The 13,156-nt window shown below is 38.1% G+C and overlaps 1 protein-coding gene across 1 annotated transcript; it reads left to right on the top strand.

The window, feature by feature from the left end:
- Nucleotides 1–708: 708 nt before the first annotated feature.
- dynlt2b (dynein light chain Tctex-type 2B) lies at nucleotides 709–4,483 on the top strand. Its single transcript, XM_078258797.1, has 5 exons — nucleotides 709–884; nucleotides 1,517–1,650; nucleotides 2,303–2,372; nucleotides 3,420–3,483; nucleotides 3,577–4,483. Exons 1-5 carry the CDS (start codon nucleotides 838–840, stop codon nucleotides 3,622–3,624), a joined length of 363 nt encoding a protein of 120 aa, XP_078114923.1. The 5' UTR covers nucleotides 709–837; the 3' UTR covers nucleotides 3,625–4,483.
- Nucleotides 4,484–13,156: the final 8,673 nt, after the last annotated feature.

Here is a 13,156-nt window from a genome sequence, read left to right as displayed (position 1 = left end):
AATTATTTGATTTGTGTTGTTTGACTCGCTGGTGCAGTTCGGCTCTGCATTTAACTACTCATGTTGGATTGGTAAAAATCTTGATGCAGATAGTTTAAGTTGGCATATATGAGATACCTGATAAAAATACTGGTGGATTTCAATAGGTACAGTGTAATGTGGAAATACCTTACATTTTCCTTTTAATTTTGTGTGATTTAAATCTAACCTTCCTATCATAGCCAAAACAAGCAAGAATAAGAGAATGGTGAGCATGGTGAGAATGTGCCAGGATAGTACTATCCCTATGCTATCAAAGCTGGAGACTGATCTTTAAAACCAGAAAGTAGTCAATTTGCTTCTGAAATCAGGGCACTTTGTGCTTCTTTTCTTAGGTAAGTGCAGCCAAATGAGATGTTCTGATTTGGCTGCAGTTGATGAGTCCTTGTCTTGAAAGCAGGAGTTCAGCAATCATGATGAAGATGGTAGTGAATTAGCTCCATGTGTTACATTTTTGGATACCAACCCTGGACACCAGTGCATGTGGAAGTAAAGGCAAGGAGGTGAAATGAAAAAGGCTATACTAGAATCTGATATAGCTAAACGTAAAACAAAATATACTCAATACGTGGTTTAAGTAGCCTACGCCATGAAGTTAGGTAAACGATGCCAGTACAAACGTATTTACCGTACTCTTATTTTGAAACCGGAAAATAGGAAATTACGTCGCTATGGTAACGGATGAAACTCTGCAACGGTTAGCTAGTTTGTTAGCAAGTGTAACGTCTTTATTTCCTCTTGCTTGTTGTATATCATACTGTTTTACCTAGCTAGCTAGCGTTACGTTATTGACATGCGATGGAGGGGTCCGATACATACCTCATACGACCTAATCATCAGTACAAGTGAGTTGGTCAAAGTGGTTAAATATGACTTATTACAGGTGAAGTTAGCTTTTAGCCAGCGAGTTTATTGCTAACTTAGCTAGATATGTTTTGTTCGCTCAGGTAGCCAGGTCAGGTAGTTTTTTTTAGTGTAACTAGCTAACTAAACGTGTTGTGCCATTTTAACATTAACTGTAGATAACGTGGCTATGTTTTTTTTTTGGTGTCAATACTGTAGTTAGCTAATGGCTGTAGGACAATGTGACAATATGGTCCAATGTGAGGGGAAATGTCTCCAGTCACCAGCCTAATGTAAAAGTTGGTGACGTTAAATGATAAGTCGTAACGTTAATGCACTTGTCTCCTTCACTTACCTAGGGTTAGAAGGCACTCAATTTAAAACACAAACATCTACAATTATAATATAAAGTACGTACTTAAGTATAAGATTAAGAATATAAAATATAGGCTACAGAATGTAAAACACGTTACTCAAATATAGTGTGGGCCATTAATAAAAAAATATAACCATCAGATTTCTACAGCTCTGTGACCCATACTGTACTGAGAGAGGATCAGTCTTGGCCACTACGGCCTGTGGGAGCTGATTGAAGTTAATCTCCTACCTTGTTGCTCACTGTTTAATCATCCAGGTTTAAGCCAGCCATTGTGAAGGAGTGCATTCGTGAAATTGTGAGGGAGCGACTGCCTGGGATGCTGTATGATTCAGAGGAAGTCTCAGAGCTGTCCCGTTCACTGGCAGATGATATTAAGGACAAAGTGAAGAGTGAGTGACTGATGCTTCCTCCATTTCTTGTGTTATAACTCAAAAGGACAGAACATTCAAGTACTGTTGTAAATACAGTAAATATAAGCGAAAACTATCATACCTATTTGAATAACGGTAAGAAAACAGAAGTAGTGTTTCTCAGATGTGTTAATTCACAAACTGATGTAGGCAGAATACACAGCAAGCAAAATGATCCTCCAACAAAATAGAACTAAACAAAATTAGATTGTGAAAAAGTAATGATTGAACCTTTTGGGGTAACCTAGATTGCTTTGGAAATGTATCATAAGAAGTTTTATACATTCACTATCCTCCTGATTGTCAAGGCTACACTACATACTGAAGATGTTCTGCCAATTATGAAACTGCCAGAACCATGCTGACTCTCTTGGAGAAGGAAACCAAGTGCAATGTGAACTAAATACAAAATCTAGCCAAAAGATTAAAGCTGAATAAAATGGCTTAAAACTAAATCTTTGTCATTACAAATATAGTCTTTATTAACACAAGTCCTACTAGTTAAATGTTTTATCTAAGTAAATGCTACACAGTAAGTGTAGCATATTAGTACCCATCCCTGTATTGTCCTTGTAAAATGTTGCACAATTACTGATATACACTATTACAGCTCATTTCTCTTCTTTAACAGATGCAGGGTTTGACAGATATAAGCTTGTCGTGCAGGTGGTCATTGGAGAACAACGAGGACAAGGAGTCAAGTGAGTGATTATTTGCTAGTAGTAAACAAAGAAACAGCTGTTACATTTTTATAAAACTACACTATTTTAGTGGGGATACTATCTCTAACTTTGGCTCTTCTTACCATCAACCTTTAATTTTTAACTCATCAGTGATAAACAGAAAATGTATGCAAATTAGAGGATGTGAGTATGTATTGTGCACTTCAGGGATGCTCAAGCCGCAATGTAAGCCACAAGACCAAAGATGCAGTAACAGCACACTATATGTCCATTATTTTCACAGAATCTCTAGTAGTATAAGCACACTTTCCTTACCTCTCTACTGTCCTGAAGTTACATTTTGCTTAAATTTGAGTATTTTTTTAATCGCAAAAATCTTTACAACTGAGTGGCAATACCAACACAATAACTTTAACTTTAGTGTATTTAAAAGTAAGAACAAGATATTTTAGAATTCCAAGAACATTTTTCCATTCAATGACTCAGTGAGCCGACGGCATTATTTAACTCGTATTTCCTGATGTGTAGCCTTCTTTTTTTGCTGTGTGATTATGGTTTTAAAATGGCATTATTCTAGCAACATTTCAGTGGAAGTAGCTAGTAGCTAATATTGACTCTTCACATTTTTATCATCAATGTTAATGTTAGTAAATAAATACCCTGCTAAATTAAAAAAGTGGTCTCATAAAATGTAGTGGTTATAAAGGTAGTTTGAGGTAAACTTAGATAAATCAGTACCACAATGTTTGATTTTGATCAGCGCTGTCAGATATGTATTGACTCAACTAATGTTTGTGTCTGTAGTTTAGTAGTGTTTTATTAGATTGATTTATATTAATAGGTGTTATTAATATATTGCCTACCTCTTGTATGTAAATGAAGCTCTCAAAAATACCAGAGTTGGAACCTCTCTCTGACTCAGTGTCAACAAAAATGTTATATAGTAAATATCATAGAAAATAGTGTTGATTTAAAGGGCATTTTGCATTACATTGTAAAAGGTTTTTTAAGTAGTAGTTTAGACCTTTAAAAATGAATCCATGACTTTCTCATGTGTTTTACCAGGATGTCTTCAAGGTGTTTGTGGGATGCTGACACAGACAACTATGCAGAAGATGTTTTCATGAATGTAGGTGTCTTTGTTCTGTTCAATTAAATATCAGGTGGGGGAGAGACTTCTCAAAGTTTTCTCCAATAAACTGTGTTTTACCTCTGGGTACAGGACAGCTTGTTCTGTATGGTGGCAGTTTTCGGAAGCTATTACTACTGAGGACAAGAGGATGGATGACAATTCTTTAACATGAAAGATGTGAGGTGAACATCGAAATGAGACTGCTCGCCGTCAGCACTTCGGGTCCACGGTGTGTTGATCTGAAGTAACTGTAAATGTATTTGGTGCAACAAGACGGATGACATTCAGTGTAGAAGTGATGGATATCTGTGCTGATACAATAATGATGTTACAATGAAGGACTTCAACAGGGTTTACTGACTTGGCAAGATGATTATTGAAGACTGAGGCCTCTTAGAAAAGTTACCTGTAGTTCACTTTGAAGGGTTAACAGATTAAACATGTCCCCACCAATATTTCCAGAAACATTTAATGTCTATTCAGCAGACCTGCTAGATTAGTAGAATGCTTGTAATCACAACTGAATGTTCTGCAGTACATTGCGTATTTGTACTACACTTTGGGTGGTTGACTTAGCACAGCAGCTACAGTAGAGGTCAGTATTTGTCTTTGATTTTCAACTTCATGACAGGTTATTACTGTTGAGATAAGTATAAAGCAACACACACACACCACTTGCTTTATCTCCTTTGTGGTGCAGGGAATTAATTCCCCCGAAATTTAATTAAAACAAATCAATCTGCATTTTGTTTTTGTTGTCTTTGTTTTTTTTTTCACATGGCCATAATACATATTTCATGCATGGAGGACTTGGGCCTGGCATGAAAATGAGGACAATATCTGTCACACATACAAGGAGCAGCTTTTTTAATGGTTTTTCCCTCACAAATATCAAATTTTGGTTAAATATGTTATTCCTTCTGAAGCAGTAGTTTGATGTAGCACGACGGACATTTGTATTATTTTTTACAATTGTAATAAAATAGCGTTGCTTTTATACATGGTGGTGGTTTTGCTTTCAACATGTATTTTTATGTACTTATTTATGATTGCAGTACAGCTTGGAATCAGGGATGGTAATGATTACAAAACAAAAGGATGTAGGAAAGATCATACAGTAGTGATTGTGCTCGAGGCAGCTAATTGAAAGCTTCTTGCTATTGCCATTTATTCATTAGCCCCATTTGGGAATTGCGCTATCTAAGTGATAGGACCACAAAGTCATCCTCACTGCTTGACGCCTGTCCCGTATTGCTAAGTTTTCTGCAACAAAGAGAATAATGAAACACTTTGGACTCAATGTGCAATGTGCAAGGTGCATTGGCAGGAACATTTTGGCATTACACACTCAGGCAGCAAAAAGCTACATGCCTAAGTGTCTGGATGAAAGAGTAAAGCTTGATTACAGTTATGCGGAGGCTCCACGCAGAGCTTTCCCCGTAGCCTACGTAAGTGGCCTGATACTTGTGTGCTGGTGTGTGGGGAGTGGGTGATAGAGCGAGGGAGAAGTGAGAGAGTGACTGTGATTAGCTTTGTAGCAAGTACCGACTCTAGAGTCATAGTGAGAGAAACAAAGTGTCTCCCCTGTGTTTTCTGACCAAGGTGGGAAATCTGTAGCAAGAAAAGTTAACCCTCTCCTTGATTTCATGTTGTTTATGGAGAAGGAGAACCAGGAAATGAGTCAGGGGAAATGCAACGCTACCAAGCAACGGCCGAGCGACATGCGTCGCTAGTTAAATTTTTCGAGAGGTGCATGTCAGGCATCTCCTTAGAGTAAATCTATTTTAGCTACTTTCTCTTCAGGGTTAAAATTAATTTGTTGACCTTTTCGCCAACTGAGGCTTTCACCAGAAAATACTTACCATATTATATTCTTTATAATATATACTTGTTTGAAATGATCACCATCAATTTATTTCATCAGAATCCACTGTAAGTAGGTCTACAGTATTTATACAGATTATAGATCTAGTGAAGAGGCGTTTCACATCAGTGGATCTTTGGAGCACACCAGACGGCCAGTAACAGCCCATTAAACTGATCATCATCACAAGGCACCAAAAGATGAAAAGACAGAGTTTGATGTTGAGAATCTTTGTTTTATTAAGAATATATTAGGGCTTAAAGAATTGTTTTGTGGCATGTTTGCCTCAAAAATGTCTCAGTCCATTGCATTCTGTTGTAGGTTTGCATGCTTTTGCTCATTTCACAGATTTATGGCTTCTCAAAGGAAGACTATAAGCCTCAATATTATTTTCAAACACACTTTCCCTTTAACTACAGTATTTGCAACTATTATCTGCCTAACAAAGATAATTGAGTAAAACAGTAAAACATGGAACTCTTCTTCCTTGTAATTTGTTGAGTTGAGTCTTCAATTAGGCAGGAGGTCATTTTCAGATTCATGTTTTTGTAATTACCCTTGGGTCTCTTCAATGGATTTCAATAAACCAGCCCCCAGCTGTAAAACTATATGCTTTTCCAACTAGATATAAAGACTAAAGAGACAGAAGTGAGCAGAAGTGATCAAGCTTAGCTGAATCAATTAGTCAAATGACTCATACTCAGAACACATGCCAAAGTAGGTTTTGCCGCTCTATTTCTGGTTGCAAAGCACAGCTGGGTTGTGAGTGTAACTTCTAGAAGCTCAAATACATCACAAATCTGCTTTGACAATGGTATTTTCAACTCAAATATTACATTTTTTGCAGCAGTTTGTAGTAATAAGTGATAGTGTACAAAATATTATCAACTGCTGCAAAACCACATCCTGAGTTCCCCAAATTAGTCATCGGACTTTCAAACTTCTCTACCCTGTCTGGTAATACCATTCTGCTCTAACCTCGTGTTCTGACTAGCCAAACGTCAGAGCTGAAGAACCAGTTGTAACACGCTTGCTAACGGTCTGGTGGTGACCCCAAAGCTCGGCCTGACCGCCACTCCGTGGAAAATAACTAGCTGAGGAAACCGAGTTCCTCCGGCCCAGGAGAACCACTGCCATAACCTTCCGTCGTCATTTCCCTGCAGGCAGTGTCCCTGTCCAGTCATCCGTCAAGCCATCCATCCGAGTAGGTCAAAACTTTGTTTGCCTGTAAACCGGGTTGGTACTCTCTGGGTTTGGTAGGGAGGATTTAGGGATATCAGGGCCTTTGTGGTATAATCTCCCTTAGATCTCTGCTGTGCCGTGTTGTCAAATACCGCATGTGTTTGCTTTTAACGTGTTAATCATCTATTAGTTTTCATCCAATCCATTTGTTCATTTATTTATACTTATTTTTATTTGGTAGGGTGTATCTTTAGAAGTTAAATTGATTCTTAATTTATCAAGAATCTGATTACGTTATTTTGTGTGATTTGAAGTATATTATGCCACTGTTACCAAAGTTATGAATTTAGGCCAAGCAGCAGACCTTCAGCTTATGAGACTGAATTAAGGCATGGTTTATCATCTTCTCTCCCAACTTATTCTCTTTCGAATATTAAACAAATTATTATTATCATTCTGTGATAAATTAAATTAAGTTAATTAATTAACCACCCATTTACACTACAACAGTTTGGTTTCTGGCTGTCTGAACTGCTGGAGTAGCTTCTGTGTCTCTTTTCATCTGTGGGCAAATGCTTATTACTAATCTAGCTTTGGGGAGCTTGTTCCCCGGAGCCTTTATGTTTTCTCGCCCCGCAGTTTTCCCTGGATTAGGTTGGCACCTAAATCATGGTTGCAGCTGCTACACCCTGCTATGCCCTGCTACGCCCTGCTATGCCACGCAGTGCCCTGCTACGCTCTGCTGCGTCCAGCTACGCCCCTATGCCATGAACTACTACGACTACTATTTCTAGTCATAGTTCCATTATCTTCATTGTGACTATAATTGCCTCTGTTCATCATACCCCCAACCGGCACCGTCAGACACCCGCCCACCAAGAGCCTGGGTCTGTCCGAGGTTTCTCCCTAAAAGGAAGTTTTCCTCACCACTCGAGGTTTCTGCCTAAAAGGGAGTTTTTCCTTGCCACTGTTGCACTAAATGCTTGATCTTGTGGGAATTACTGGAATTGTTGGGACTTTGTAAATGATAGTGTGGTCTAGACCTACTCTATCTGTAAAGTGTCTCAAGATAACTCTTGTTATGATTTGATACCATAAATTAAATTGAATTGAATTGTGTCTGATCAGACTTTCCCTTTCAGCATGATGATCATCACAACATCATTTACCATCACATTTATCATTTTGAATTACTGACTAACTACAATGTAACTTAAAGGCGCTCTAAGCAATGTTTGGTGATGTTACTTCTTGTTGACGTTGACGAAGTATTGTCAAAAAGCTCGCCCCTCCCTCCTCCTCATCCCCAGGGGGGTAAGCTTCTCCTCGGACCGCGTAGCTCCTATGGCGCCATTTTGATGCTACCAAGCCATCACCTCCCGTTAACATTCCATTGACTGCCATTCATTTTGGCGCCACTTTGATAACGAATAACTTTACATCTGAAGCGTTTAAAGACTTTATTTGTCCATTGTTTATTTCTAAAGAAACACGACAATGTATAAAAGGCTCCATTACCTTGTATCTCACGTTATGGCTCCGTAGCAGACGTTTTTGTAAAAATAGGCTAACGATTGTGTCATAACCACGCGACTTACTGTTGCACAGTAGAGGAATTACCGGATAGTACAGGAGAAGCTCACAGGCAGTTTCGACTTACATTATCTGTTTAAATTTAATTACTAATGTTAACTAGCATTTTAGTTAGCAATAATTAGCCTGTGCCTATGTTATCTCCTTACATATACCTACGCTCTCCGTCTCTGCAAGATACGGAATGATTGAGATTTCTCTTGGCACAGCTACCAGAAGACTTACAACTTTCAGACACCTTGCTCACGGCACATTTACGTCGTCGTAAGTTGGAGGCTGCGCAGTAACGCTCAGCCATCACCGGAAAAGTGCTTCTAATGGCCTTCACTGGTCTCCGTCCAGAGCAACGGGATCTGTTGGTCCATTGTATATATGTCAATGCTCATCTCATCCCCTCCCCCTCCCTTCCGCGCAACCCCCACCCCCAAATCCGTCTTGTCGGTTATTGACTGGAGCACTCTTTGTTATGTTTCTTGGTGCAGGTTGGCCAGTTTGTTTTGTTGCATTTTTGGAGCCTGGGCTGTGTACAGAGACCGCGTTTTTTTTACAGTGTGTTCAGTGGACAGACAGCTCGCGGATAGTGAGGAGATGTTTGCTGTATGTGACAAAAAATGTTTTAGCCTTAAAAACGCATCACATCGCTTAGAGCACCTTTAAGTTGAGGACATACCTGAAAACATGGCAGAGAAACCTGGATGAACATGTTTACCAGCCACAGTTTCCTGTTTTTTTCCGGAGTAATAAGGCTAGTGTAATCAGATTTTTCATAAAGATATACATTAACATGTTAAAAAAAAAAAAAAACTTAATTATTTATCATAATATAAATTGTAGGTTTTGGTTAACCTTCAAAAAGTTGCAGCAAGAGTAGTTTTAAAAAGACAAATAATTCCTGCTGCAAAGTAAGATGACAGTTTAGATGAGTAAATAACAGATATGAAAAGTGAGTCCACCTAACCTTAGTGGAAATCTTAAAATACTAATCAGCGCAACTGGGACTTGTTGCTTCTTTTCATACTCTGTCTTGTCAAAAAAAGCCTACAGTTTAGGGCAACGTGTAATTAGCTTGACTGTATGGATGTCTTTATTTTTCATTGCTCACTCAAGTGCAATGGTAATCAACCTCCCTCTCAGTGGATTTTTTTATTTATAAATCAGCTCTAATTCCCGGTTTGCAGGATTTGCGTCAAGGCAGTGATTAGCACATTTCCAGGCTGGCTATTAAGAACTGATGGTTAGTATAATTAGGGATGTATAATAGGTGAAAAATAATAATTGGTTGCAGTTTGGGTGTTCTCCTTTCAGTGTGTATAAAACACTCTTCTTTTCCAGTAATAAAAGAGGATATTTACTTGAGCTCACCGTGACTAAATTAATTGACTGGATGAGCTGCTTAAATATGAAGAGGCATCATGGTCTAAATTGATGTATCACTTTTAATTACTTAAAACCAAACACATCTGAGTGTTGCATTACTCTCACAGGACCCACTTGGATGCCTTCACAGCTACCTTTTCTAATTGACTCCCACTGAGATTGAACATCAGTGTGTTATCAAAGACATGTAAAAGGTCTTACTCAGAATATGTGGCACTGCAGTAATTGTCTACAGCCTGAGTGAAAAATAATAATTGGTTGCAGTTTGGGTGTTCTCATTTTAGTATGTATAAAGCACTTTTTATTTCCAACATTTTCAGTAATGTTTCAGTATGGTTTTTTTTTTAAGACAGAAAAAATCCTCCTTTTATTTTCTCATTCACTGATTATTGTGTACATACCCTTCGTAGGAATGTATTCATTGTTCAATGTCAGATTTCACCCATGGATAGTACCACTGCAACACTATTTCAATTCCAGGCTTTAATGACATACTATGAAGTAATTCTTATTCACTTATAGAGCTACAATGGGAAGGTTTGTCTTGTTGCTGAAAGTAAATTGTGTTGTGCAGTCATTCATAGCCAAAGTAAATGGGTTTACATCGGTATACTTTGTCTATAATGGAAATCATGGTGAGAATGTTTGAAGTGGAAATGGCTTTGTTTTATGTGTTACGGAAAAGAACATTACTGAGCAATTCTTCTGAAATGAGTAGGAGAAAACACAATCACTTTTTTCTGTCATCTGAAGTGCACTTTGGGAAGATCAAACACCTCTTCCCTTTAATGTGTATTTAAGAGAGAATTGTGCAAATAATGTGGGATTGTGCTGTCTGTCTGTCTGATTTAGTGTCAGAAATGTGCACGTTAAGAGGGGATTGTGTCAGCAGAGAAAGGGTGAACGTAAAAAGAATGGAGTGCAGTACATTAGTTCAAATAAAGAGCAACAGTTTCTTACCAAAAATAATATTTTAAAGGAATGTTTTGCATATTTATACTGTCAGTCTTAAAATTTTCTAAGAATACATATTTTTTTAAATAACTGGTAATAGATCATTTTTGTCAGGTGGCCTAAATAAATGCTTGTCACTTAATTAATGAGTCACAATATGAAGCATCACTGCATTTTGATCTGTCGCATTTTGATCGGCACAATGCCATCTTAAATTGAATAAAACTGAGTTTGCTTTTTATTTATTAAAATATGTTTCATAATGGACATTGGCAGTCGTTTTGCAAATTATTCTCAACATAAAGCAACTCAGTAGACAACCTTGATTTGCGTTTGTCAGGCTAAAATGAAGTGCAGAAAACTCAACCTATTAGTTGTTGAGGATTGTGAACCATTACTAATTTGTTAACCACCATGTTTGTGTGTGAGGGATGCCTGCAATGGCCTTTGCATCGAAACAAGCAGACAAAGGTGGAAAGCTTCTGCATGAGTGTTTTTCTCCTTTGCTTTGCCGGAGTGGATGCCAATTCGCTTAACATTCTCTCAGCACAATGTGAGGAGGCACTGTGTTGTTGTAGATGGACCTGTGGAGGACACAGGGGACAACGCATGTTTGTCTTCACCTTTGAGTTCATTTGAGATGTTATTTAGTTTCTAAAACAACATAACTTGATGAATGTCAGTAACCGGAGACAAGAGTCGCATACAGTACTGATGGGCTCTCCAGTATTTGGAAGTGCTCTTGATTTGCATGGCAGTTAATAATGTGATGATGAATGAAAAGACTTTAAAAACTTGTAAATGCAATAAAAGCTGCTGGTGATTACCTTGCATTCCTGGATTAAGTAGCCTGGCAAAAGTAGGCCCATGGTGTTAAGATATCCGAGAGAAAAAGCAAAAGCAACAAAACATAACTGTCAGGCAGTGTTAGTCAAATGTATTTAACATGAATTAAACAGACTCAGTGTCTGGTTTTGTCCTTTTTACTGATGTTATTAAGCTACAGCACACTTCTCTACTTTTCCTTTATTGTACACGCAGGGATTATGATTCCCATTAATTCAGCTGATAGATTGTTAATGACATTTTGTTTAAGACTGTCTGAGCAGGGGCAGTTTCAGATGCTTGCTTTTGAACAATTCGACAAGACACAAAGATCGTGTGGAGGGACAGAACTTGTCAGCTTCACACTGAAATGTTGTAAGTAGGACAGAACAAATTAACTCATTTCATGATTCAAAGAGATCTCTTCTGTTTTGTGACCCCATGCGCGAGACATTATGGTACCTTAGCTTCAGTCTGCCCTTCTTTTTGCCTCTGTCTTTTTCCCCCAAATTACTCACCCATCGAGTGCCATCTTTGTTGAAAATTCTCTGACATCAAGACACAGTGACGACGTTGCCCAAAAATATATAACTTGAACAATGGTGATATTTTTCACCTTGTTTTCATTTGAGAGCTCAGACACATTCAACAGGCTTGTTTCAGCTATCTGAGGTGATGTTCTTATGTGACAACATAATTTCACCTCAGAGTTAAGCTCTTGTTTGCACACTTCCAGATCTGCATTCACAATCTACTGATGGACTCTGTTGAAAGCTGTGCCTGTACATTGATGAGGCCTTATTTTTCGATCTTCACCTCCCCCTCAGGGGAGAGTTGACTATGAGATGAATACTGGCTGTTATTTACTGGAGGAGTATTTCAGTGGTAATATTGCTCCCAGAGTTTTAGCGATGCCTAATCTATCTTGGCAACTAGTCCAAGGGTTTCAAGCATCTGACATGATTCAAGTCATGTATGACTTGTGGTTTCCTTTTAAACAGTTTATAGGCATTTGAGAAATGTTGTTTTCTGATATACTGTGTGTATATACTATACACTGTATTGATCATTTTGTGAAGTTTGTTTTTTGTATTGATTAATTAGAGGTGTTGGTGGTGGATTTTGCCATTGGACAGAACCACACTTGCTGTTTTCCTGTTTCCAGCCTTTTGTGTTAAAAAAATCTGGCTGCTGGCTGTAGCTTTATATTTACAAATGAGCGTGATATTGATCTTCTTTTCTGACTGAGGCGACAGAAACTATGCACCATAGCTATAAGTTATTTTGCTAAATGCAAATTTAGAGATCAGCGCTGAGGCAGTCAGATAATACTCATGCCATGTTCATTGTGCAAGGTGAATAAAAGAATGTGGAAGATTAAGTGTTTCCTTTTATCTTCAAGATGCATATTGTAAGTGGACCTCTAACCTCTTTGTGATTTCACATTCAAGGTACAGAATTTTAATTGAGAGGGAGCTGAACCTCTCACGTAGCCAAAATGTGCAATTTGAAGCCTTGAGAAGCTTGGAGCCAATCACAGCAAGCTACAGCCTCCAATGAAGTGCTGTCATTATTAATCTGACCGGGGGAAGAACAAAATGCATGGCGCCTTCAAGATGGATTATGTCATGCAAATGTCCTACATGTGCCATCATTTGTGCTGGGGGTGGGTGAAGGACATGTGCAATAGTACCCTGAATGAAATATTTATAAGTAGATGTGCACCACAGTAAGTGTGCTTTGTGTGTTAGCTTATGGTAAAGGTGGATAAATCAGCAGTGTACTTGTTAAATTATCAGATGAATCATGAAAAGCTTTCATTTTTTATTTTGTTACTACAACTTTATGATCATCATTGCTCTTTCTGCAATTACT

Source organism: Sander vitreus, chromosome 9 (assembly GCF_031162955.1).
Source record: "Sander vitreus isolate 19-12246 chromosome 9, sanVit1, whole genome shotgun sequence".
In the NCBI taxonomy this organism is placed as follows: Eukaryota; Metazoa; Chordata; class Actinopteri; order Perciformes; family Percidae; genus Sander; species Sander vitreus.
The sequence above is the reverse complement of the archived record's forward strand: the minus strand, read 5'-3'. Positions and strand labels throughout refer to the sequence as shown.